At 35.4% G+C, this 24,553-nt stretch overlaps 3 protein-coding genes across 10 annotated transcripts in view; all 3 read left to right on the plus strand.

The window, feature by feature from the left end:
- The window catches only part of LOC140747202 (anoctamin-1), a 43,764-nt gene extending 27,911 nt beyond the window's left edge, over positions 1 to 15,853 (plus strand). For 4 of the 8 annotated variants that reach the window (XM_073079483.1, XM_073079485.1, XM_073079487.1 and 1 more), the window contains 12 exons: positions 587 to 698; positions 1,367 to 1,527; positions 1,949 to 2,085; positions 2,765 to 3,028; positions 6,119 to 6,322; positions 7,276 to 7,424; positions 7,609 to 7,694; positions 8,366 to 8,571; positions 9,142 to 9,302; positions 9,827 to 9,929; positions 10,361 to 10,532; positions 13,894 to 15,853. In XM_073079483.1, the coding sequence (XP_072935584.1) occupies positions 587 to 698; positions 1,367 to 1,527; positions 1,949 to 2,085; positions 2,765 to 3,028; positions 6,119 to 6,322; positions 7,276 to 7,424; positions 7,609 to 7,694; positions 8,366 to 8,571; positions 9,142 to 9,302; positions 9,827 to 9,929; positions 10,361 to 10,532; positions 13,894 to 14,051 (1,913 nt within the window). In that variant the 3' untranslated portion in view covers positions 14,052 to 15,853. Of the gene's footprint in view, positions 1 to 586; positions 699 to 1,366; positions 1,528 to 1,948; positions 2,086 to 2,764; positions 3,029 to 6,118; positions 6,323 to 7,275; positions 7,425 to 7,608; positions 7,695 to 8,365; positions 8,572 to 9,141; positions 9,303 to 9,826; positions 9,930 to 10,360; positions 10,609 to 13,893 lie in introns of all 8 variants that reach the window. The other 4 variants (XM_073079486.1, XM_073079488.1, XM_073079489.1 and 1 more) reach the window with 2 other exon arrangements.
- LOC140747093 (uncharacterized) lies at positions 3,140 to 4,249 on the plus strand. Its single transcript, XM_073079342.1, has 2 exons — positions 3,140 to 3,144; positions 3,368 to 4,249. The coding sequence occupies exons 1-2, from the start codon at positions 3,140 to 3,142 to the stop codon at positions 4,092 to 4,094; spliced, it is 732 nt and encodes a 243-aa protein (XP_072935443.1). The 3' UTR covers positions 4,095 to 4,249.
- Positions 15,854 to 21,864: 6,011 nt separating the features above from the next.
- Positions 21,865 to 24,553, plus strand: part of LOC140747205 (adenylyl cyclase 78C) — a 97,786-nt gene continuing 95,097 nt past the window's right edge. Inside the window, exon 1 of the mRNA XM_073079491.1 lies at positions 21,865 to 21,997. The gene's annotated coding sequence lies outside the window, so the exon portion shown is untranslated. The remainder of the gene's footprint in view (positions 21,998 to 24,553) is intronic.

Genomic DNA, 24,553 nt, shown 5'->3' on the forward strand with positions numbered 1-24,553 from the left:
TTTGGTGGTACGGAAGCGTCCATGTGCGAGTTTTGACTCTTACTTGGCGAATTTTATTCTTAATAAATTATTCTCAGTTGCATATTTTTTCTTACACTACTACTACTGGATGGAACAGAACTTAAACTGAGAAACTAAGAAGCTTTTATTCTGTTATTGATCTGTAGGTGATAGCAGTATGGATTTTGTCAGTCTTGCAAAATGAAGTAATGTGAAACTGGCAACCACCTGTCTCATTGTACATTATTTATATATTTGCAACTTGAAGGTGGTAGAACCCTTTGTGTTTCGACTCCGGCAGCACCACCGACACACCTATTTCTGCCATATAGCAGCAGTGTTAAGCGCTGCTGTGTTCTGGTTTGAAGGGTGTGGTAAGGGAGACATATTTTTCCGAGACGTTCCAGCTTAGTCCTCAGGGGTAGCGGCGCATCTGTGACTGACCTCAGGTAGGAATATCTATCCTATCTGGGGTTGATTACAGATAACCACTTACCATCAGGTGGACTGCATGCTCGTCTGCTACTCATATTTATAAAAAAAAATGTAAACATTGTAATAAATGATTTCTTATATTTGTTTACAGGACTATATTTCGCGTGGCTCGGTTTCTACACACACATGTTGATTCCTGCGTCTCTTGTTGGTTTGATTTGTTTCATATACTCGGCGGCTACCGTGTACACTAATCCTCCTAGGTATGCATCGTCACATTTTTCCCTAACTAATTTATTTACACATAAATTAAAATAGATAATTATACTTAGCTTGCTTAGCTGCAATGCTCTCGCATACGGTCGGTTTGACCGTATGATAACAACACGTTGGTCATTATCATTCAATATCGATAAATAAATAAATAAAAGCATATTTTTGCACTAGCTAAACCTGGCCACGTTTCGATATGGTTCAGTCTGATATTTCGGGGAACTTTGTGATAAAAACGCATATAAATAGAAATGAAAGCTAGTGTAAGAACTGCAAATTAATTTATCAATTATTTTAAAAGTTATTTGTACATAAATATACTAAACCAATTGTTTTTTATAATCCACAGCCATAAGTTAGTAAAGATTTACTCGCTCCTAACAAGAAAATGTAACCAGTTTTGACAATTGAAATTATCACTGTGATCTATTTTCGTGTCTGAAAAATATTAAAAAATGTAGTTTTTAGATCATTTACGAATGTCAAGATATTTCTCCGCATTTTTCTTCGATTTCGTATTTTTGCACGACTTAACTGCGCATGTCGGCATTGTTCCGCATAAATAACACCATGACGGCCATTAAATGCTATGCTAACCATTTAATAGCTTCCTTCAATTATAAGGCGGTGAGATATCTATACTTATCTATGTCCACAGCGAACAAATATGCAACTACAACTCGACGGTGAAGATGTGTCCGCAGTGCGACTACTTCTGCGACTACTGGGACCTGAAGGCCACGTGTCTGCAGTCGCGCATCACATACCTCTTCGACAACCCCACCACTGTGTTCTTTGCTATATTCATGAGCTTTTGGGGTAAGTTTTGAGCTATTATTAGAATTATGCTGTAGGTATTTTTTAGTATTGTTTTATATAAGAATCCGAAATAGTTGCTTACAACATTTTATTGTGCAGTACTTATTTTTTTTTTAAATTAATGACAATACTGCTGCTACTGATATTTTTAATCCTTTATGAACAAAATTATTTTGTTGTAAGGTTAAAATGAAAATGCAGCTATTAACACTCATAGAACACACGAACACGACTCCGTGTGACATGGGTATCATGAACACACACAGATGATTATGCGAAGTTCTAAACCTAGAACATAAATCAAAATTTGGTTCAATTTAGCATCTTCTACTTTCTGTACAGACTCGTATAAGAACCGCTCCACAATTTCGATCCTCAATAATCATTAAGTGTATTAATGATGAATATTTGTATTTCACAGCGGCATGTTTCCTAGAAATGTGGAAACGGTATTCTGCAGAGATGACGCATCGATGGGATCTAACCGGCTTCGACGTGTACGAAGAACATCCGCGACCGCAGTACTTGGCCAGGCTGGCCCACGTTAAACGTTTTCAGGTAATATTACTAATAATCCGTTACCATTTTACTGGTCACCTCTTACGCATCTTGCTACTGGCTGCAATCAGATTTAATAACTGTTGATCTAATGAAATGATAATATGGATTAACAAATGGCACGAGAAATGATTCAAGGAGTAGTTTTAGTTATCCGTGTGCGTGGACCCGTAATAGTTATTTTTGTAAGTGAACTCACGGAATTTCATGAGAAAATATTTTTACTTATCTACACTAATATTATAAAGAGGAAAACTGTGTTTGTTTGTTTGGTTGTAATGAATAGGCTCAAAAAGTACTTGAAACATTTTAAAAAATTTTTCACCATTCGAAAGCTACATTATCCGTAGATAATAAGTAACATAGGCTCTATTTTATATGAAATAGATTTTAAGACTGTACAAAGTTTGCCGGGTCAGCTAGTTTGTGATAAAATGCATCAAAGTCTTCAAGTCTTCTTACAATATCATTGTAGATTGTGATTCGTAATAAAAATTAATGATCAATCATCAACGAGTTCCCTAAGCTTAAAAGATGCGTAATTAATAAAATTACTAACTTAATTGTCGTTGTTAGCTTATTTTTTAGATGTTTAAATTACTAACTCAATGGTTGTTATTAACTTTATTTTTAGACGTTTAAATTTCTAACGTATTAACTGAATTGTTCATTTTGTCAGTTGAACGTGGTGACAGGCGAGAGCGAGCCGACAGTCCCCTTCTGGCGCATGCGTCTCCCCGCGACCCTGATGTCATTCAGCGTGGTGGCGCTGCTGGTGGCGCTCGCGCTCGCCACCGTGCTCGGCGTCGTGCTCTACCGCATGTCCCTCCTCGGTGCCAGTGTGCTCAGGCAGAACCACTCGCTGATCACGTACAGCCCGATCATGTTCACGACAGCTACGGCAGCGTGCATCAATCTCGTGTTCATCTGTATTTTTAATTATGTGAGTTTTGACAGGCTATTTTGGTTTATTGAAGGTGGTAGACGTGGTTGGACTCCGATTCCGCCACCTTCATATCTATTCCCGTCTCATTGCCGTGTTCTGGCTTGAAGAATGTGGTAAGGGAGACATACTTTTTAGAGGCGTGCCAGCTTAGGGAGTAGCAGCTCCTAGGGGGTAGCAGCTCCTCAGGGGGTAGTGGCACATCTGCGGCCAACCTAAGGTAAGAATATCTTATCGTATCTGGGGTTGATTATTACAGATGTAATCAACCCAACATAAATAGGCGACACCATACGAGCCTCATCAGATTCTTTGATGAGATTTTCATGAAGGTATAAGCACCACTGGTGTTGGATGCTCTATTGATGGCACATTTGTTAATAATATAAGCTATGCTGACGACATGGTGCTGCTGAGTCCCTCAATCAGCGGTCTTAGGAAAATGCTGTCGGTCTGTGAGAAGTACGCGGTGACACATGGACTAAGGTATAACGCTAAGAAGAGTGAGGTGCTTATCTTCAAAGCAGGTAGCAAAACTTATTCCTCGGTACCACCGTTATATCTTGGTGGTACCCTATTAAATAGAGTAACTAAATTTAAATACCTTGGTCACTGGGTCACCGAGGATGGCTTGGACGACACGGACATAGAGAGGGAACGCAGGGCGTTGGCTGTCAGATGCAATATGCTGGCCCGAAGGTTTGCGCGATGCGATAAAAGTGTTAAAGTCACACTTTTTCAAGCCTACTGCCAATCGTTTTACACCTGCAACCTCTGGACCAAATATTCGCGGAAGGCATACAACGCTCTGCGTGTTCAGTACAATGACGCTTTTAGGGTGCTGATGGGGCTGCCACGTTACTGCAGTGCATCAGGAATGTTTACTGAAGCGCGTGTAGATGATTTCTATGCGATCATACGCAAGAGGACCGCATCCCTGATGCGACGTGTGACTGGCAGCACCAACAGCCTCGTAAGCGTCATTAGTAATAAGATCAACAGCCCAATAATGAGCCACTGGAATATGGTGCACGTGATCTCCGCGGGAATGTCGCATAGAAAATAATTTTAGTTGTATTGTCATATTTGTTATTTATTATTATTACTTTTTATTTCTTATTTTTAATTATAATAAATTTTACTAACATAGGTTTTTAAGTACAATGTAAATACTAACAAAATATGGACTATGTCTGAATTAAATGGAAATAAATAAATAAATAATATCACGAGGAGATAAATTGTTGCATCGAAAAGAAACACTATTAACTCGCACTTAAAACTTGTATTTTATAATGATCACTTTACAATTAAAACACCTTACAACGTTCTACCGAGCACGTGAAGCGCGTGCGCATCGCTCGGAGGCTGCGAACTACCATTACAGTGACACTAGCCGCCCCTCCAGTGCTCGTTACGTCATGATGTCATAATGGTTCGATATTCCTTAAAGCCCGCTCCACATTCTCGCGAGAATCTCGCGAAAACGCGAGAAATGCACGAGAAACGAGAATGTGGAGCCTATACGAATCAGGTTTATCTCGCGTTCCCGCGAGATTCTCGCGAGAATGTGGAGCGGGCTTAAGTGGTAAAATATCATATCGGCGACACTACGATATCACGATGATTTCTATGACGTTCTGTCATTTATTTATAGTGACATGGGATCGTGATCGGGAGAGTCACTTTTGTCAAACACTAAAATTCCATCGTAATTATACAGGGTGAATTTTTCAAACGGGCCTTCAGGGCCAAATCCAAAACTATGAGGATTAGCGAAAAACGCTGAAAGGAGTTACGAGGCCGATTTTGATAAAAGCTAAAACTGCATCATTAGTTTTTTAAAATATCTTTTTCCCTAGCCGGGAATAAAACGAGTTCATTTTGAAAAAAAAATACACCCTCTATATTAATCCACCATCTCATAGTGTTGCTTATAAGGATCAAATTCTGGGAAGTAATGATAAATGACAAAGTAAAGGAAAAGCCTCATTTTGAAGAAAATTCGTTTTTTTTCATAATAATTTGGCAGTTAAGTTTCCGCCATTCATTAATTTAAACATTTCGCGTATTAACAATTTTTTGGCCTAATATTTCAAATCATTCGAAAGCGGACATTTTTTTTCTCCAAGAATTTATATTTTTATGTTCGACTTAGTTAAGGTTATTTTCAGGACCATTATAATAAATTTTCAACTTGTACCATTGTAACATTATAATAGAGTTTCGTTTAATACAGATGTAAATTTGACAATTTGCGAGAATGACTTTTTCGAGTCAAATCCGAGTGATTACTTAACAAACAGATATTGAAAATCATATTCAACGTTGAAACGAAGTTGTAAACAACAAAAAAAAAATAAGAATTTACTGATTAATCACTTATCTATTTTTATTAAAAAGTAAATCCTAAAAACGGCGGGAACTTAGTTGCCAACCTATTACTTTCTCATACTAAGCCGTTTGTCACGGCCATAACATCGAAGAATTAGTTAATTAACCAACAAATTCTTCAATGTTATCACTTATGTATAGTCCTAAAGAATTATACATAAATCATATGGTATGTATAATCCTTAAGGATTAGTATGCCAAGGTATGAAAAAATATGTATTTTCTTCAAAATTTTCCTTTTCCTTTAATTTGTCACATAACATTACTCTCCAGAATTTGATCCTTATAAGCGACACTATCAGATAGTGGAATAATATAGAGGGTGTATTTTTTTCAAAATGAACTCGCTCGATTCCCGGCTAAGGAAAAAGATATTTTAAAAAACTAATGATGCAGTATTAGTTTTTATCAAAATCGGCCTCGTAACTCCTTTCAGCATTTTTCGCTAATCCTCATAGTTTCGGATTTGGCCATGAAGGCCCGTTTGAAAAAATCACCCTGTATGTTTAAAAATCGATTGTTTTAGCACGGGAATTTATACCAATACATTTTGAAAACTAAAATATCTCGTCCATCATATATTATTGCGTCATTTATCGTGGATGAATTTCTACGTTATAACAATATAGCTTATTTAGCAAATAAACATTATGATTATGATTATATTAAACCACCTTATAAATGTGTACCCCACAGATCTATCAGTACCTCGCGGAATGGCTGACCGAGAAGGAACTCCTGCGCACCCAAACAGAGTTCGATGACTCGCTGACGTTGAAGATATACCTGCTACAGTTCGTCAATTACTACGCCTCGATATTCTACATCGCGTTCTTCAAGGGCAAGTTCGTGGGCCGCCCCGGGGAGTACGTGCTGCTGTTCGGACACCGCCAGGAGGAGGTAGGGGTTTATAGTGACTTTTTTTTCGTTAACGAGGGAGAAACCTTCAAAAGGTACCCGGTGTCATGGGAGTAACACAGGGTTATGTCGGACTCTTACTGCACTAAAACCCCACAGTGGCCGTTCTCGGTGCTGCGTAGAGGACTCCGGGATCTCCAAAGAAACGCAACCGGAGTCCTCTTAGCGTTTTGCCCCGCCGGGCTCCGCCCAGGTGAGCGTGACGCTCGCCACACCGTCTGGTGTACGTACGCGTACGACGGTATGCGACCACACATACCGCCGTCCTTCCCGGGGTAGCATACTGGACGGTTCGAGCTCCCACTCTTGCCGCCCGCAACCCCGGAAGCCCCCTTTTAGTCGCCTCTTACGACAGGCAGGGGATACCGTAGCCCTATTCTGCTTCCAGAACTTCAGCGCACGGAACGGGTTCAGCGCGCTCCCTTGCTCGCTCGGCGTAGGGGTTTATAGTTTATCTAGCAATGTATTATGTAATGTGCTATTATAGTTTATGTAGCAATAAAAATAATGAATTGATAAAAAATATCAATTCCTTTACTTTTCAACTCTTAGATTAGAGTTTTCGTTGAACTAAGTTGAAAGTCTTATGTACTTGAGAAATGTGATTTGGTCAAATTCACTTATGCGTGAAAATTGTTGGGGTATGATAGTAGCCCTTGAAATTTCAATTAATTAATTATTTATTAATTATTTAGTTTGCATTAAAAATAAAATCCTGATATCCATCCAGTAAAATATGCAGACATATCTACGTAGATATGTCTGCATATTTTACTGGATGTTTGTTATGGATAAGTTGCATTTTTATGTGTTTTTCTGTGGATATTGCTAACATAATTTCTTGTTCGGCGATGACTGACCATAGCATATTTTGTATAATATGCAGTACACTTATTATGGAATTAATTTAAATTTTGAAAATATATTTCTTTCAGTGTTCGCCTGGCGGTTGTCTTCTCGAGCTGTCCATCCAACTGGCGATCATAATGATCGGCAAGCAGGCCATCAACACGATAGTGGAGATGATGATGCCGTATTTGCTTAAATGGTGGAACATTATACGTACCATCGGCAGGAAAAACAAGTAAACATTTTAATTATTAATATTGTTTTTAATATCTTCGAATTAAACTAAATTGAGATAAGAACATTTTGTTGTTATTTGTTTGATTTTTTAATTATTTTTATTTCGTAATAAAAGTTTAGTTTATGTAGTTGTATGCATGTTGGTATTACATTATTTAAATTTAATTTTAATTTTATTTCAGAATAAAGAGCCCAATGCAATGGGTTAAAGACTTTAAACTGGTTGACTTTGGCAACATGGGCTTGTTTCCTGAATATTTAGAAATGGGTAAGTTGATATTGTATTTATGAAGTTAAATTGAAATTATTACATTGGGTTAGCAACGATAGTAGCTTCCATTCGTGCAGTGTTAAATAAAGACCTGGTCAAACAGAACTTGTATTATATATGTAACAGAACACACTCTGTGTGACCGCTTACTACTAACTCAGTACAACACATTTCGGCGTCAGAAATGAGTCCTAGCGCGGCCCTAAATTAAGTATTATGTTTGGCCTTAAGATTATTACACACTTTATATAAACGCGACGCCTGGCGCGGCCCTAAAATACGCGTTATTTGGCCAGGCCATAGATTAGTAAATATTACTCACTCCTAACAAGAAAATGTAACCTGTTTTGACAATTGTAATTGTCACTGTCATCTCTTTGTGTTTGAAAAATGTTAAAAAATGTAATTTTTAGATTATTTACGGATGAAACGATATTTCTCCGCACTTTTTCTTCGATTTCGTGTTTTTGCACCACTTAACTGCGCATGTCGGCATTTTTCCGCGTAAATTACACCATGACAGCCATTAAATGGCTGACAGAACTGTCACCCGTTTAACCCATTTAATGGCTTCCTACAATTACAAGGCGGTGAGATATCTATACTAATCTATGGGCCAGGCCTTAAGATTTCGTTACAAGCTTAATATAACGCTGTTTCCACTGCAGTGCTGCAGTACGGGTTCGTGACGATATTCGTGGCGGCGTTCCCGCTGGCGCCGCTGTTCGCGCTCATCAACAACGTGCTGGAGATGCGGCTGGACGCCAAGAAGTTCCTCACGTGCTACCGCCGCCCCGTGCCGCAGCGCGTCTCCGACATCGGCGTCTGGTACCGCATCCTCGACTCCATCGGCAAGCTCAGCGTTATCACCAATGTAAGAAATATCGAAGCTTTTTTAGGCTGCTTATAAAATAATAATAATAATAAATAAATAATAATAAATATCGATTTATTAATAATTATAATGTAATAATTATTATAAATTATAATATTGTAAGATAATTAATAATCTCACAACTAATGATGGCAGTGTTTTGAGCGCTGGTGTGATTGTTTGAAGGGTGCAGTAAGGGATACATTTTTATATCAATATATTTTTTTTAAATATAGGAGTGGCAGACAAGCTTGCAGTGCATGATGGTAAGTGGCTACTGCCGCCCATGGACCTCTGTAATCGATCCCAGATAGGATTAGATTTCTACCTGAGATCGGACACAATTACGCCGCTACCTCCGAGGACTAAGCTTGAACAAATCTGAAAATTATATGTCCCTTACTTTAGTCCTCAGGGAAGCAAAGCATTTGTTGCCGATCTCAGGTAGCAGCAGTGGTCACATACCATCTACTATATAGAAGTACTTATAATTAATTATATTTATGGCAAAGCTACAATCATATGACGTCATGTGTAGTGAATCTGAAAATGTATATAACTTAATTCCAGGGATTCATAATAGCGTTCACATCAGAGTTCATTCCGCGGCTCGTGTACCAGTCGGTGAACGGCAATCTGAACAACTACGTGAACCACACGCTGACCGACTTCAACGTGTCCGTGCTGAAGAACGTGGCCAACACCACTATGTACAACCAAACTACTTGCAGGTATGTTGAAATGACAACTGTACAAAAATAATAATAAAAACAAAACTATATGTATACTGTGTATAAAGGGTGATTTTTTAGGGTGATTTGAATGAGTCTTCAGGGTCCAATCCGAATCTATAGGGGTTAGCGGAAAATGCTTATAAGAATTTTACGAGGCTGATTTTGATAAAAACAAACTGTACCATTCGTTTTTTCAAATATCTTTATTCTAGCCGGGAATCGAACGAGTTCATTTTGCAAATAAAAAAAGACACCCTGTATTATTCCACCAATGAATAGTGTCGCTTATAATTATGAAAATCTGGTACGTAATGATGAATGACAATCTAAAGGAAAAGGTATTTTTAAGGATATTCATTTTTTTTCAAACATTCTCATAATAATCCTTACTTAACCAATTCATCGATATTATGACCACGTAATTTTATGGCCTTTCAGCTTATTTCGCCAATCCGTATAGTTTCGGATTTCACCCTAAAGGTCCCTTTGAAAAATTCACCCTGTATTTGTTTTAAATTCAGTTATCCCGGCTACTGGTACTACCAGGAAGGAGATGACTACGCGCATTCCAACTGGTATTGGCACATCATGGGAGCCAGGTTGGCGTTTGTCGTCGTTTTCGAGGTAATTTTAACGTTTATTTTAGTATACTAACCTTAAACAATCGCTTGTGAACCTATGAATAAATAATTATTTCATAAATAATTCGATATTTTGACCCTCTCAAAATGTAATTTCTGCGCAGAAACACAGTTTTTGCCTATTAACAGTAGTGTTAAGCGCTGATGTGTTCTGGTTTGAAAGATGTGATAAGGGAGACATACTTTTTTGAGGCGTTCCAACTTAGTCCTCAGGGGTAGCGGTGCATCTGTGGCCGACCTCAGGTAGGATCTAATCGTATCTGGGGTTGATTAAATATAGTCAATAGGCAGTAGCTGCTTACTATCAGGTGGACTGCATGCTCGTCTGCTACTTCTATATTATAAAAAAAAAAACTTTGAAGCTCGAATTGTTTTCGTAGTTACTAAATTATTCTATACATACCAATATTCCAGAACGTGGTGGCGCTAGTGATGATAATAGTCCGCTGGGCGATCCCGGACATGTCCGGCGAGCTGCGGGACCGCATCCGGCGCGAGGCCTACGTCATCAACACGGTCATCATGGAGGAGACGCGCGCGCGCAGCCTGGCCGAGCGCTCGCCCCGCCCCCCGCGCCGGGACGAAGGTGCGGCCTGCGCGGGCCCCGCCCACCGCACACCACGCCCCGCACACTCCACGCCTCTCTAGCTAACGCGGTCTCGGTAGCGTATCTGGCTGGCAAGCTTCTCTTTACGTTTTGAACTAACACCGTCCTTAGTATGTTGTTCTAGTTGCATTTTCCGCTTAATGAAGATTTTTTAAATAACGAACACTGGTATTAAATATAAGTACATTGAGTTGAGATTTACAACTACCTGGATCAAATCTAATTATCGACATGCCGTTGAAATTATTTTTAATATTGCTTGTAATCACGTAGGTAGACATTAAAATGTGTGTTACCAACGTTGCTAAATACATACTTAAAAGTATTTTGTTAATTAAAACAATAAACTAAGGACGTTTAAAAGACTGTGTTGTATGTGTTTGATACATTGATGATGTTTTGTCCTAGTTTTTAGGTAGATTTCATACAACCCAATCCCAAGTAAAATAGATAGAACATTGAATTAATTCATAACCGTGATGGTAATTTGCTTTTGATTTTGTAAAAAAATATGACATTATGACAAAATGTTATTGTAAAGTAGTATGCATTATTTGGTATTTATTGTAGTTGGCAAAGGGTTAAATTGGGCTTTTTAATGTTTGCTTAAAACGCGCGATTTTCAAAGGTAATATATTCGCAAGACAAATGCAAATGCAAAACAATATGCAAAATATATTACCTCGCTTTATAACAAAGGAAAATAAAAAAGCAAACATTTTTTTTTGTAAAAAAATGCTTTACATTTTTATGAAAATGTTGTTCGGAAGAATAACGTGTATTTGCTAAGGGATGGTGAAAATAATATATAATGTAAAAAGAATAATTAAATTGCAGAAACTGATATTTTTAAATGCTTACTTATAAAGATTAAGTGGAGTTTTTTTTGTGTTAGCCAATAATGATGAAATGGAATTTTTGCTGGATTCTGAGGAGTTCTAGTGTGTTAGACTCGCAACGCAGTCTTGTGGGCGGCTGTAAGAACTTTAAATTGAACAATAAGTTGAATATTCTGATTCAACTTATTAATAGGTTGTTGATGAATATTTTTGGGAATTATCATATTTTAGTCTCTATGAAAATGTTGTTAAAATTGTCCTACTAATATTCCATAATTGGCCCATATAAGAGAGACTGTCATATAATTTAAATCGTTATTATATTTGGTATTGCTTACAAATGTTATTTTTATTCATAATAATGTGTAGAACTAAAACATTGTCGTGGCCAATTATTATCTGAAACATCCAAGTGCTACAAAAACATTCATTTCTGAGCATGCACTTTCCATATTTTATTATATACTTTTCAATATATGCTGATAGTTAAATTTTATTTATAATAATATGAAGAACAAATTAATTGTCGTGGCCAAATATTATCTGAAACATCCAAGTGCCATTAAAACATTGATTTCTTTGCATGAACTTTTCACATATTCGTTTCAATAGAATCATATAAAATAATACTGTATTTTGAACAGACATTTCTATTCCTTTACAATCAAACAGTTCTTGTTCTTTTACCACAAAATGTTTGAAATTCTTACACCGCCCTTTTCCTACGGCGAGCTTTAGACTAGTGATTGTGGTTTGATCGAGTTATTAATGACAATGTGAGCAGTACGCAGGTACGCAGCTAGCTGTTCCAGTGAGTGAGTCCTGTTATCAAATAACAGCATGTTTCAACTTGCATACATCATATACACTAACTTACATGAACTAACATAGGCGTCCAAAATGCATGTCATTTAGTAGTTATTTGTGATAGATATAATGGTTTAATGTTTCGTATTGACGGTAATGATAATTTATAGTAAAGATTTGGTTGGTTCTTTGGTTTTTTATAACAGTTATCCAAAATTTTACAGTAAAAACGGTTACGGGTATACATACTCATAATGTGTCTTCTATTTAATAACTTTCTTCGTTACTATAACACACTAAATTAAATGATTATAATGTACTAACTTAAATTAATATGAGAATCTCAGAGTTGCTTATGCAAAATGTATTTAATACTTAAATAATTGAATAATGAGTCACTTACCAATGCCTAATTTTTACTATCTAAACTGGTAAAAAGTCTTGCATTTTGAAGATTTTCAATATAGCTAGGGGAGTTCCTTTATACACACATAAGTTATCAATAACATTCTAGTCACGAACTATTGAAATGCAAAAGTAACAAGTTCAGTACACCAAAGTTTATGTCTATGTGACCTCACAGTTTCACACTCGCAGTATTTAGATTACAAAGTTTGGTTTAAATTATAGTTGAATTTGTCATGAACACGTGTTTTTGAAATTTGATCATCACAATTAGGTCTTAGACAAACACACGATACGCCGTCACATTGTGGTACGTTACCTCACGTACGTAGCGATGTCGTGTAATTGAATTCTACGATAGAAGTAATTTACAAATAACGCAGGCTTTTCAAATCGTGTTGTATTTACGATCCAGTTACATTCATATCATAAGGATAAAACTTAGTACGTTACACGACGTCGCAACGTACTAAGTTTTAGTCACAAAACACGTAATTTGATACACTCTCTAAAGTACTTTTCGACATGCAAGTAATGATTTTTATTTAGAGCTGTCAATAGATATTTTTTTACGCTTAAATAAGAATGTTGGCAGTTTTATAACTATTATAGATTGAATGCAGGATATTCCGGAGATGGGGCAAATTTTTATGTTTGACTTTTATTAAAATTGAGCTATTAATAATATAATTGTTTTGGTTAACAATTTATATTTAATTAATAAAATATTTCTATTGCGTTAATTTTAACACCACATTCAATAAAAATAATTAATATTTTAATAATACATTTACATGTCTGCCCTAACAATGTTTTTAATTTGTAAGTATACCTGTATATTTATCAATGTATATTTGTTTCTTAATAATATAATGTAGTACTTATTTCTAAAATAATGTGTAACAATACATCACACTACACGTTAATAAATTCCAATATATATTTCGTGATTATTATATATTTACCAAACATATAGGCATATTTATTAAAAAAATATATACATTCAAATAATATAAATTTGGAGATTAATTAAACATGATATTTTAGAACATGTTTTATCTTAATACTTTAGCCGTAAAGCCGATATTTAAGCAAAGAATACTTGACTCGTATTTCCCTACCATTTTTATAACATCTGTTTTTTCGTCGGCTTGAACAAGATATTCATGATTCGTTCAGATAAAATAAAGTTATTTTTGTGACATATGTATAAACATATATAAGTATATATTATTAAACGTTAAACCTAAAAATAACCCTCTATTAATATGGTCCAATCCGGTGCGCAGGTGAACCGACAGAGTCTAACTGGGACCACATCGCGGCGATGTCGGGGTCGGACTTCGACCTGGCGGCGCACGGCGCCAGCGCGGAGCTGCGTGACGTCACGCGCCACGTGGTCGCGCAGATGCCCAGCGCGGACGCGCCCGGGCCCGCGCACGTGTAGACCCCCGACACAGTATATGGATCTATACAGTATTGTAACTCGGCTCTGTCATTGAATTAATAGATACTTATATTGTGCCCGTGATATATGGACCCGTCATGTACGACAGTGTGGCGAACGAACGTACGATCACGTGACCTGCGATTTAAGCGACGAGCGATTGTACGGTCACGTGGCCTGCGATTCGTGCGACGAGCGAACGTATGAATGTGCGACGGACGTACGATACGTGATGTATGAACGTGCGGCGTCGGAACGTACGATTACGTCACGTGTCTAACGTTTTCATAATCCCTTTTTAATAATATAAGGCAGTCACTTGTCGTAGTTCATGCCCCCTCTCCCCAAACTGTACGAGCTATTCAAATATTCGAAATTGTTCATTAATATTTTCTTTTGTTATAGCTTCGAATGCTTGAAAGATTCCCTTGTATCGTGCGAATGATTCGTACGAACGTAAGACACGTAGTAGGAGGTATGGAGGTCCGAACGCACGGTCATGTAACGTATAAATGTATAATTATGTTTTCATGTGTTGTTGCTCTATGATCATGTTGAATGAATGAACGGTTTAGTTCTGAAAAGTGAAATCAAATTAAGTTATTTGCAAATGACGTCGATGCAAGCATCGAATTCAAAGATTATACTGAATGTGTTTTAATACGTAATCTTAAGTTTTATATAAATAAATGGAAATTTGAACTGAATGAATGGGACACACGAACGAAAATTTCAATCATTTGAATCTGGAAGCGTTACTGAAGTTCGTAGACTTTGAGAGTACTTAAATGGCATGCTTGTGGGTGAAAATCAGCCTTACAAAGTTGTTCACTAAATCAATGGATTTATAACTATTTTAATTTATTTCGAAATAAGCTCTGTTCGTCCGTAATGCCCATTTGCCACAAAATAACATAGTTATGTAGTTATTCTTAAAAAGAAAGTTGACAGCGTCTATCTTCATAACGATTCCTAATAAAACATACGTATATTCCTATACAAATGAACTCCTATTAGGCATATTTTTTTATAAATTAGCTTATAAACTTTTTTTGGTACTTAAATTCGTATCCGAATTTAATTGAATTTTTAAAATCCTAGTTTTGGGTGATGTGAGTGCGGAATGTATTTTATTTTGAAAGAAAGTATGTCTGTAACTGGCATTAATTTATGGCTAAATCCTCTAAGGTGAAACACACCGTCACAGATTTGCAGATCAGTCATAGTGTCTGCATTATTACTTTTAACATTTGATATGGATGATCCCTTATGAAGAATGTATGGGGAGAAAAGATGTAGCTTTTATCAATAAGCGTCAGTCAGTGACAAGAAGTGTTATAAATAAATACGTAAAGCTGCACGCGCTTGGTGTTTGGCGAATAAACGTGTGGACGCATTGCAAGCGTTTGCGGCGAATTCGCTTTCATTGAAAACTGACACTCCATTGCATCGGCCACATGTCCTTGAAAACCTTTACAAACCAAGTCAAACACTCTTTCCTCACGTTTGAATTTGTAACGGTTTGCTGAGACTTGGCGTTTGCATTTTTTTAATAATAAAACGAAATGATTAATAAAAGGAAATGATCCTATTGAACGTGAAAAGGATCTTTAAGCAATCTCTAAGTCTAGTCCGCGCCAAACTGCTAGTCTGCTCCGAAGACGTTGCGAGCAAGTGTAGTCATACAATTTGCTATGGCGACGCGATTCATTTCTATATTCAGAGCGGACTAGCGGTTTTACACGGATTATACATGTCGTTATATTTCAGTTAAGGTATCATAATGCCTATTAAATTTATTATATTTAAAAAGTAAAAAATGCACAAAGTTGCAATTAATATTTATTCGTATATATTTAAGACTTAATAGAATCTCATATCGCTTTACAAATAATGTTATACAGATAACATACAAAGCTTATTTACTCATAATAGTTATTCTTCTACATATTTATTGACCGTGAATGTTTCATAAATTTATAAATGATGTTTCCTCCATTTAACGTAAATACAAAATATAAAAGTTAAATAAAAAAATGCGTATTTATGCGGCGATGGTTAATTTTTTGCAGCTTGTAAAAAATGTTTTTGATAAATTTAAAAAGTAATTGGTCTTATATTCTTATGCCAGATTAACTACGTATGTGAAATTTTGTTAGATGAACAATTATTAAAATAATTTCGTTACGGGTTTTTACTTTCTGTATATTTAAGGAATGTATTAATAAAAAGGGCTCGATTTGCACCATAGTTAGGGTATAGTGTTGCTAGGGAACTGCGGTGTTCATTAGAAACAATAACTTTGTTTGACGTCCATTTTGAATGTTCTAAAACAGGCTGAGTTTGTACAGCCGATGTACTACACAGTTATGGCAATGTTTCTAAGCCAATATTATTTATGAATAATATAATTATGTATAATATTTACCTTAAAAGGGTAGTTTCAAAAGTGATATATTTTGTTGTACGTAAAAATATGCTTATAAATCGAAAAATAATTTGCTATTGAATTTGTTAAATCATATTACTATAATATTAAGCAAGTTTAAGCATATTACGATAATTTATAAGATATTCATTATTATACTATAATTTCTTAGAACGACTTGAAGTCTTAGGATATTTGAAAATAACAAAGTAACGGTAGAAAATTTATGGCTGGCACTTCAGACAAAAAAATTGACAGCCTCTCTAAAATATTGAAGAATGCGACATTATCAATTTACTTAAACGCAACACATACAATACATATCATGCTGATTGCGCTCAATATGTGGGAGTATTTACGTTGTTGTTAAATATTAAACTCGAAGAAATGCTATCGCTTGACGATTTATCATAGCGTTTAAATTCATACTCGTGCAATATTCTGTGAGGTGTCCTATTTTTGGTCTGAGGTTGGCACGTGTAGTGATTAGAGTAAACGCTTTATTATAAACGCCAGAATATTGTTCGTTACAATGTGATTCATCTTCCGCGGTGCTTTTGATAGATTCTATATTCTCTACTATTAGTTCGTCTACTAGTAATATTTTATTGTCGCGACGCATTTCGCCGTTAACTGGCTGTTCTGTAAGCATTGCTAGTCATGTAAGTGTTTCGATTTGTGTTTGCAGACCGTTTTTTATTTGTTTTTCACGCAGGCATCTGAAACGATATGATTTGAACAGAATGTTGCAAAATTTAATGTTAAGTGGCCATAAGTTCTTCTAAAACCTGCAATCCTCTTGGTGTTGAATTTTGGGTCATGCTGTATATAAATTTCAATAAAGAATTTAAATAAAATGTCAGATTTTGTATGTGTTACGCTCACACAGAAAGAGCTTGAAGTAAATACAAATGTCGCCATTTTGGATTAAAAACTTTATTGTAATAAATTCGTGATATTTTATTTTTTTACATTTGATCCAATAATTTTATTTGTTTCGGGTGTTTTTATTTTTGCTATTTTGTGTTGTCATTTTTTACCATAATATTGGCATATTATATTGTTTTATAGGACTTAATTTTATAAATTCGTTTCAGATGAAATACTAATAGATATTTAGCGGTCATGCTTTGTGAACCAAAAATTAAATAAAAGATTCTTCCCGTAACGGTTTATTGTTATATTTTTGTGAACCAAGTTCTATGGAATTGTGAAATCTTTATATCAATATTTATATTGAAATTTTAAATATATATATATTTAATATATATAAGTGTAATGTAGATGCATATCCGCACAATTATTGTATGTAGTTTTATGAAGAATAGGTCGTCTGCTAGTTGTAAGGAAACAAAGATTGAGCTAGTTCGTTTATTTTTAATGGCTGTAATACTGTTTAAGTATTTATGAAAAAACGTACTGTTTGAAGTTAATTTTTTAAAGATTTTCATGTTTATAAAATATATTTTGTTATTTAAAAAAGTGGCGTGTTTAAAGGTTTTTTAGGTTCTGACTTTTGAATTCTGATACATACATTTCGATAGAATTTGATAATGTTTTTTTGTAAAAGTCGAAGCTCAATCGTGAATACTACAAAGTTATATTAAAATGCCAATGATTTAAAATGCTTTATTCAAATATATTTTATGTCTACATCATGTACTGTGTGGTTGGCCGAATGATGAATATATTTTGTATCTCTATTCCTATGTAAGATTCAAAGATTTACAATTAATAACAAAGTCAGAAAGTTTTGTAATTTATTCTGCTACATATTCTAATAAAATGGTTGTAAAAACGTTACATATAATCATAGATTAGTAAAGATTACTCACTTATAACAAGAAAATGTACTCAGTTTTGAGAATTGAAATAGTTACGTAAAAAAGTTTTGTCACGTCTCCGTGCTAAAATGTCGCTAAAATATTTGAAATAATTATTTATTTATTATGTAAATTACGCAGTATTAGTTATTTATTCGTAAATTTTCTCTAAATATGTTTTTATTTGTCAAGAATTCAAAAAAAGAACTTACTAATAAGCCGCTTGTGGCTTCATTCAATTTCAAGGCGGCGAAGTATCTTTATTAATCTATGCATATAATATAAACTATATTAACACGAGGCTCGAGGAATAATGATCTTTTTAACACGCTTTTATTTTACTTATATTTATAAAACTAAACTTCTTCCAATAAATATTGTAATCCAAAATGGCGGCGTTTCTATTTACCTTTCGCTTGTCACCTATAATGTGTGTGTGAGAAACTGTAAAGCCGCCATTTTTGATTGCATTGTATTTGGAAAGAATACCTTATATATTAAAATCTTTAAAAGCAATACGGTGGTCTACACATTTGATAGATTTTTCTAATTTAGTTGACGGATACACAGTAATATCCAACCAAGTTGACCTTTGTTGTAAGACCATCCTAATGTGGATATAAAGTACATATTATTGTAGTCTCGAACGACGTATAAAAATATTTAATTATATAGTGCTGGTTTGGCACTCGTGAAATTATATACATGATTATTTAAGTTTAAGTGTTGTATAAGGCAGTGTTGCCAGAGTAGGAGACGCTTTGGATGTTTTTAATAAAGTTTAACAATTGCCCTGTAATATTGAAACGCTTCTATTTATAGTGTTTATATGGTCAATAAAAGGAAAGTTAACTATACATACGTTGTTTTATTCCCAAGTTCCTATTGAATTTATTATTAAAAAACTTTAAACTACAATAATTATTGATGACGGCAGCGCTAAAGTATAAAAATATGTATTCACAAGTTAATAATAAAAGTTACAAACTAGTTTGCAGACCGCTTTAAATGTCAAGTGGTCATTTGAAGGTGGTCGAATATTTTGAGTCTGTTGGCATTGCTACTATATCTATTTCTAGTTTTACATAATAAAAAAGACGTCAAAACGAACCTTTAAGGCAAAATTAGGTGTGGTGGTGGTCAAGTGCACACAAATACCACATGTATATGTAGACATTGTACGCTTGGTTATTTTTTTTTGGCAACAGCCAATTTTGAAAACTGGAGATCTCATCATGGACTCATCGTTGTCAACATATTATAGTTCCACTACAGGATACGGGTTTCCACGCAGAGTGAGACGAGTAAAGACTATAGTCCACCACGCTGGGCACGAACAAATTGGTAGAATTCGCATACCTTTGAGGACTTTATGCATTTAGGTTTTCTTACGATGCTGTCGGGACTGCGGACGAGTGCTATTAGCGTACCCGTGGTCCCGATAAAGAGCGTTCAGAGGAACACCGTGGGGTTTTAGCCGGTAAGAGTCCGGCATATCCTCTCTACTGCCCCCGCAGCTGAGAGGAACCCATGAAGGGTTTCCCCACGAAAAAAAAAAAAAAAAAAAAAAAAAGGTTTTCTTACGATGTTTCCTTCAGCGTGATAGCAGGTGACCATTAATTGTTAAACAGTAATAATACCCATATAATTTAAAACAGAACAGCGATGTTTGCGCAGGATTCGATCCTTGGAACTAGAGGCAGAGTTTTAATTACTCTGTTATCACTCTTTACTATTAGGTTCTAAGTAATGATAGTCTTTGCACTTATATCCAATGATATAAATAGTATCAATGTACTAATAGACATTACAGCAAGGGCTTGCAGAGCAGCCTGGCATAACTAAATATTTTATCGCTCTCACAAAGTGCAAATTGGTGTATTTAACACCTACTTGAGAACGTTATGGAAAACTTGTGGATATACGAAAAAAAAAATAGATTTGAACTTAAATGTTTGGTTTAGAAGGCATCGAGATATACGACTTCTGAGTAGAAGTAGAAGTACCTATATTTTTCACTAGAATTCCTCTCAGCAAGAACACTTCATATATAAGTACCGAAACATAATGTGAAGCTGCGGAAAGAACCTTAATATACTGTGCCTGTGTTTTTTCAAGTCGTTCCTCATTCCTTTAATGTAAATAGCCGCGAGTCTTATTGTTCCACATTAATTTGATTTGTCTCGCTTGTTCAGTGTCTTTTTCCGTACCGTACAAGTATCTGCTTTTTATACGATTATCATAATATTACTATTAAATTAACAGATAGATAAATGAAGGTACCATTTTCGAAATAGCTTTTAGAGTTAGAACAAAAACTAGGCAGTTTTGCAATCTTGGAAATCTTGGAAACATTGCTTTGAAAAGTCTAAGCGCAGTAAGCGCTATGATACCCAAATCCGTGAATAGTATGAATATAATATATTGTCCTATGTCGAATTATACTATGTCGACGAAACAAAGAGACGCGGTTGCATTTTTACAAGCGTTTAACATTATAACAATCAAATTTCTGATTTGAACTGAACATGATCTTATAACGCCTAATTTATTTTGTAGGAGTGTGCGTGTATACTACACAAATCGGCGGGATTAGGATTCTTCAATAATTTGTTTGAAAAGTCAATTTTTAGGTCTGATATAAGCACCTAATGGCTGGGTGAGGCCACGAACTTTAACTCACGTGGGTGTGGGTTCAATTCCGGTCGCTTGCGAGTAATAATGCTTCATCAAAACTTATCTATATGCATATTTGAAACACAAGTCTGTTTGTTACAGATTTCTAATTATTTTTAAACTGCATTTTAATAACTTTTTCGCTTTATTTGATCGTTTTTTAGTTGATGGTAAGTTCCTGAGTGGTACCTACAGGAACCGTAAAACAAATTAATATTTATAATCGGGTGGATTGGTTACTTTATATGTAAGTCAGCCGGAATTCACAACATTCCTCGGAAACGCAAGAAGAACTTTATACTAGAATCTGAATAAGTGTGGCGGTGGTAGGTACCTCCCCGATCGAACCATACTGATTCTGGAAAGGTGACCCTTCCAAAACATCTCTCTACCTAAGTAGTAAGTATGCACATTCTAATTCAAACCTTTGCATATTTAATGGGAATGAAAGATGCTTACTTAAGTAAATCCCAATGCGACGTGATCATTTCAATTCTCTTGCTCTTAAGAGTCTCTAGGTATTTGTTAGTCTAATGCTAGTTGGACTGTTAGTTGTGTTAATTTTCAGCATAACTTAAGATATATGATATATTTCACTTAAGATATATTAACTACGTAACCCAAATACAGGTGTATATTGTCTTTTATGACTCTACCACAATTCAAGTCACAAACATTCGAACTCACTTAACCTTTTGCTTTTATCCTTTCGATTTATTCGTTTACGAGCTCTAAAAATAGGCACATAAAAGAGGAATCACGGGCGTCAAAACAGAGCTTATGTTCGCAATTAAACGGGAGATAAATGGAATTTACAACTTTTTCTAAAGGCGTCGATCTCGTAACTCTCATGACATCACTTTGCCAAGTTGAGTCAGTTTAGATAGGCAGTGTTCCCGCGCGAACGTGCTCCACTGCCGTATATAAATACGTGTTTATTGTGACTGAAGTTTCGTGTTTATGTTGTGCTAAAGTTACGTCCCCCATAAACCTCCGAGTGAATGTAAAATACAATTATGGTAAGTGGCCGTAAAACTACCGTTTATTAGGTACTTAGTCGTTTTTCTAATTAATAGTAAAGAAAGCAGGTTCAATAAGCGGCTAATCAATATTTTTCTGATCAATATATGCTCGGAAATAGATGACAGATTTTTTCGTCTGGAAGTTTATTATGGAAAAGTATACAACGAGTACTTTGAAAAACGCACAAAGTATTTTAGAATATTCGTTGCTTTGATCAAAAATCGTAATTTAATATGTATTACCTACTGTGGTGTTTTTCACTTTTTAATAGACTTTGAAAAAGGAGGTTCCATATTTGTCTGTTGTCTTTGCTTAGTATTTATTTTAAAAAATATATTTACATCATTAAATAGTACCTACTTTTATTATTTTCATTTTCATTAAAAAAGAAAACCTTTAGATCAGATTTCCATAGATGGTAATCTGAGTAAATTAAGATAAATTTGACCATCAATTTACGTTCATCACTAAACTATACTACTTACTATAAAACAATGTAATTAGTAATGAGATGTTATATTTGTGAATGAATTGTGCGTTTTCAGAATTATGTTGATACAGTTTTCGTACCTTTAATATCAGCCATATTTTTTTATTGCACAAACTTCCAATTCTAAGATGATTCACTTCAAATAAAAATACCGTTAATTCAATTCATTAAAAAGTGTCAGTTTCCATAAATGAAAGGTTTTTACGATATGTCTCAGTCTGTAAGGTTGATTGGTTCGTTATACGTATTTTAGTTATCAATACTTATCTTCGTAGGAATAATTTTAATTATTCAGAAAAGTTTGTTGGACCATAACAATTTCTACACCCTGACGCTCGCCACTCCGTCTGGTATACACGACGGTATGCGACCACACATACCGCCGTCCTTTCCATGGTCTCTGGCCGGGTGGTTTAAGGCTCCACTCTCGCCACCCACAGTCCCGGAAGCCATCTTTAAGTCGCAGTGGCAGTGGACACCGTAGGCCTATACTGATCCTGGATCTACAGGGACAGCGTATTGGGGTACATAGTGTCATTGTGCCTTAATAGGCACGGAATGTATTACCAATGCACGCAGTAATATATATTTCATGAAAGGTTTCAGTGTGTTTGTCCCCCGATCATAACTTCGTTATTGTTGGACATAAAAAAACATGAAATTTTGTATGTAAATTCATATCAGTATACTAATTACCTGTTAAAAAAGTGAGAAAGTTATGTCCAGTGGTTTCTGATTATTACTTCTTCTGTCTTAAAATAGCGTTTCTGTTTTTTTGCGTGAGTGTAAAAATCATGTAATGTCCGATAAACATATTTATGGTACCACGTCGAGCTTTCAGTGTACGCTGCGCTATCATTGATAAGCCGATATTCTACTTACTAGATAAAAACAATGCTTTGTTCAGATAATAGGCGAAGTTGTGCGGCGCTAATTTGGAGGACAAGGTTTTTCATTGAGCGTCATTCTGCTAAAATAGGGCAAAATTATAATGTGATGAATATAGACATAGATATTCGATTACTTGTTTTATTAACTGTTATATGATATCGAAATAGTGTGCTAAAACGCAAAACAACTGGTGTTAAACACAATTTATAGACTTGTAGTTTCTTTTCTAGAAATGAGCATGTAGTTTACCTGATGGTACTTACTAAGTACTTACTGGCCACTTGACCACTGTCCAAGCAAATTTATAATCAAACCAAGACCGAATTTTGGAGGTATGGAGACCCTGGGGCATGTAATAGCGGACCCTAATTATTTTCCGAATTAAAAGTAAAAATTAGAAAGACTTGACGGAAAACAATTTTTTTCCGTCAAGTCTTTCAAATTTTTGTTCTTAACAAATAAAATGATTTCAACAAAGAATGTTGTAATTAGTCATGTGAAATTATAATCGGCAAAAATCCGAAAAATACTGTGGTGCTGACCCGTCGTCATTTTTCCTTATTGTAAAAGCTGCTCTGTTGTGGGGCCCAGGGGTAATATCCCCATCTGCCCTCCCCCAAATCCGACCCTGAAGCAACCCCAGATAGGATAAGAGTCCTATACTTACTAGATTTACGTACTTAAAAAACATTTACAACACAAGGTAGAGCCACCAACTGACCTTTCGAAGACCCAATCTTACAAGTACAAACCCTTGACGATTCATGTTACGATACCACGAATTGACTTAATTGAGGCATCTGACGGCCTCTACACATATCGTGCACTCCTCACCTGTCACGTGTCATGTGCAATCACGATCGATGCACGTGCGGGGTAATACGAACACGCCATCATTATGAAGTCGTAATTATCGCAGCTTCCGTTTTCGGCTCCGTTCCGTTGTAAGCTCGGTAAATGTAGAATAATTTGCAATTGTAAATAAATTAACCGCACTACTTGGTCGAAGCTGATTTAAGTTATTTCATTATCCGTGTACTGAGAAAGAGCTGGATTTAATGAATAATATTGAAGTCTGTCTGTGTTTTGAGACAACTGGAATTCTGCTACTTTCTAAGCTCGCCTAAACTTTGGTAATTTGGTAAGTATATACGATATGAAGACGTAAATA

The sequence above is a fragment of the Epargyreus clarus genome, unplaced genomic scaffold (assembly GCF_041222505.1).
Source record: "Epargyreus clarus isolate Ecla_fem2 unplaced genomic scaffold, WU_Ecla_fem_2.2 ptg000014l, whole genome shotgun sequence".
Taxonomy (NCBI): Eukaryota; Metazoa; Arthropoda; class Insecta; order Lepidoptera; family Hesperiidae; genus Epargyreus; species Epargyreus clarus.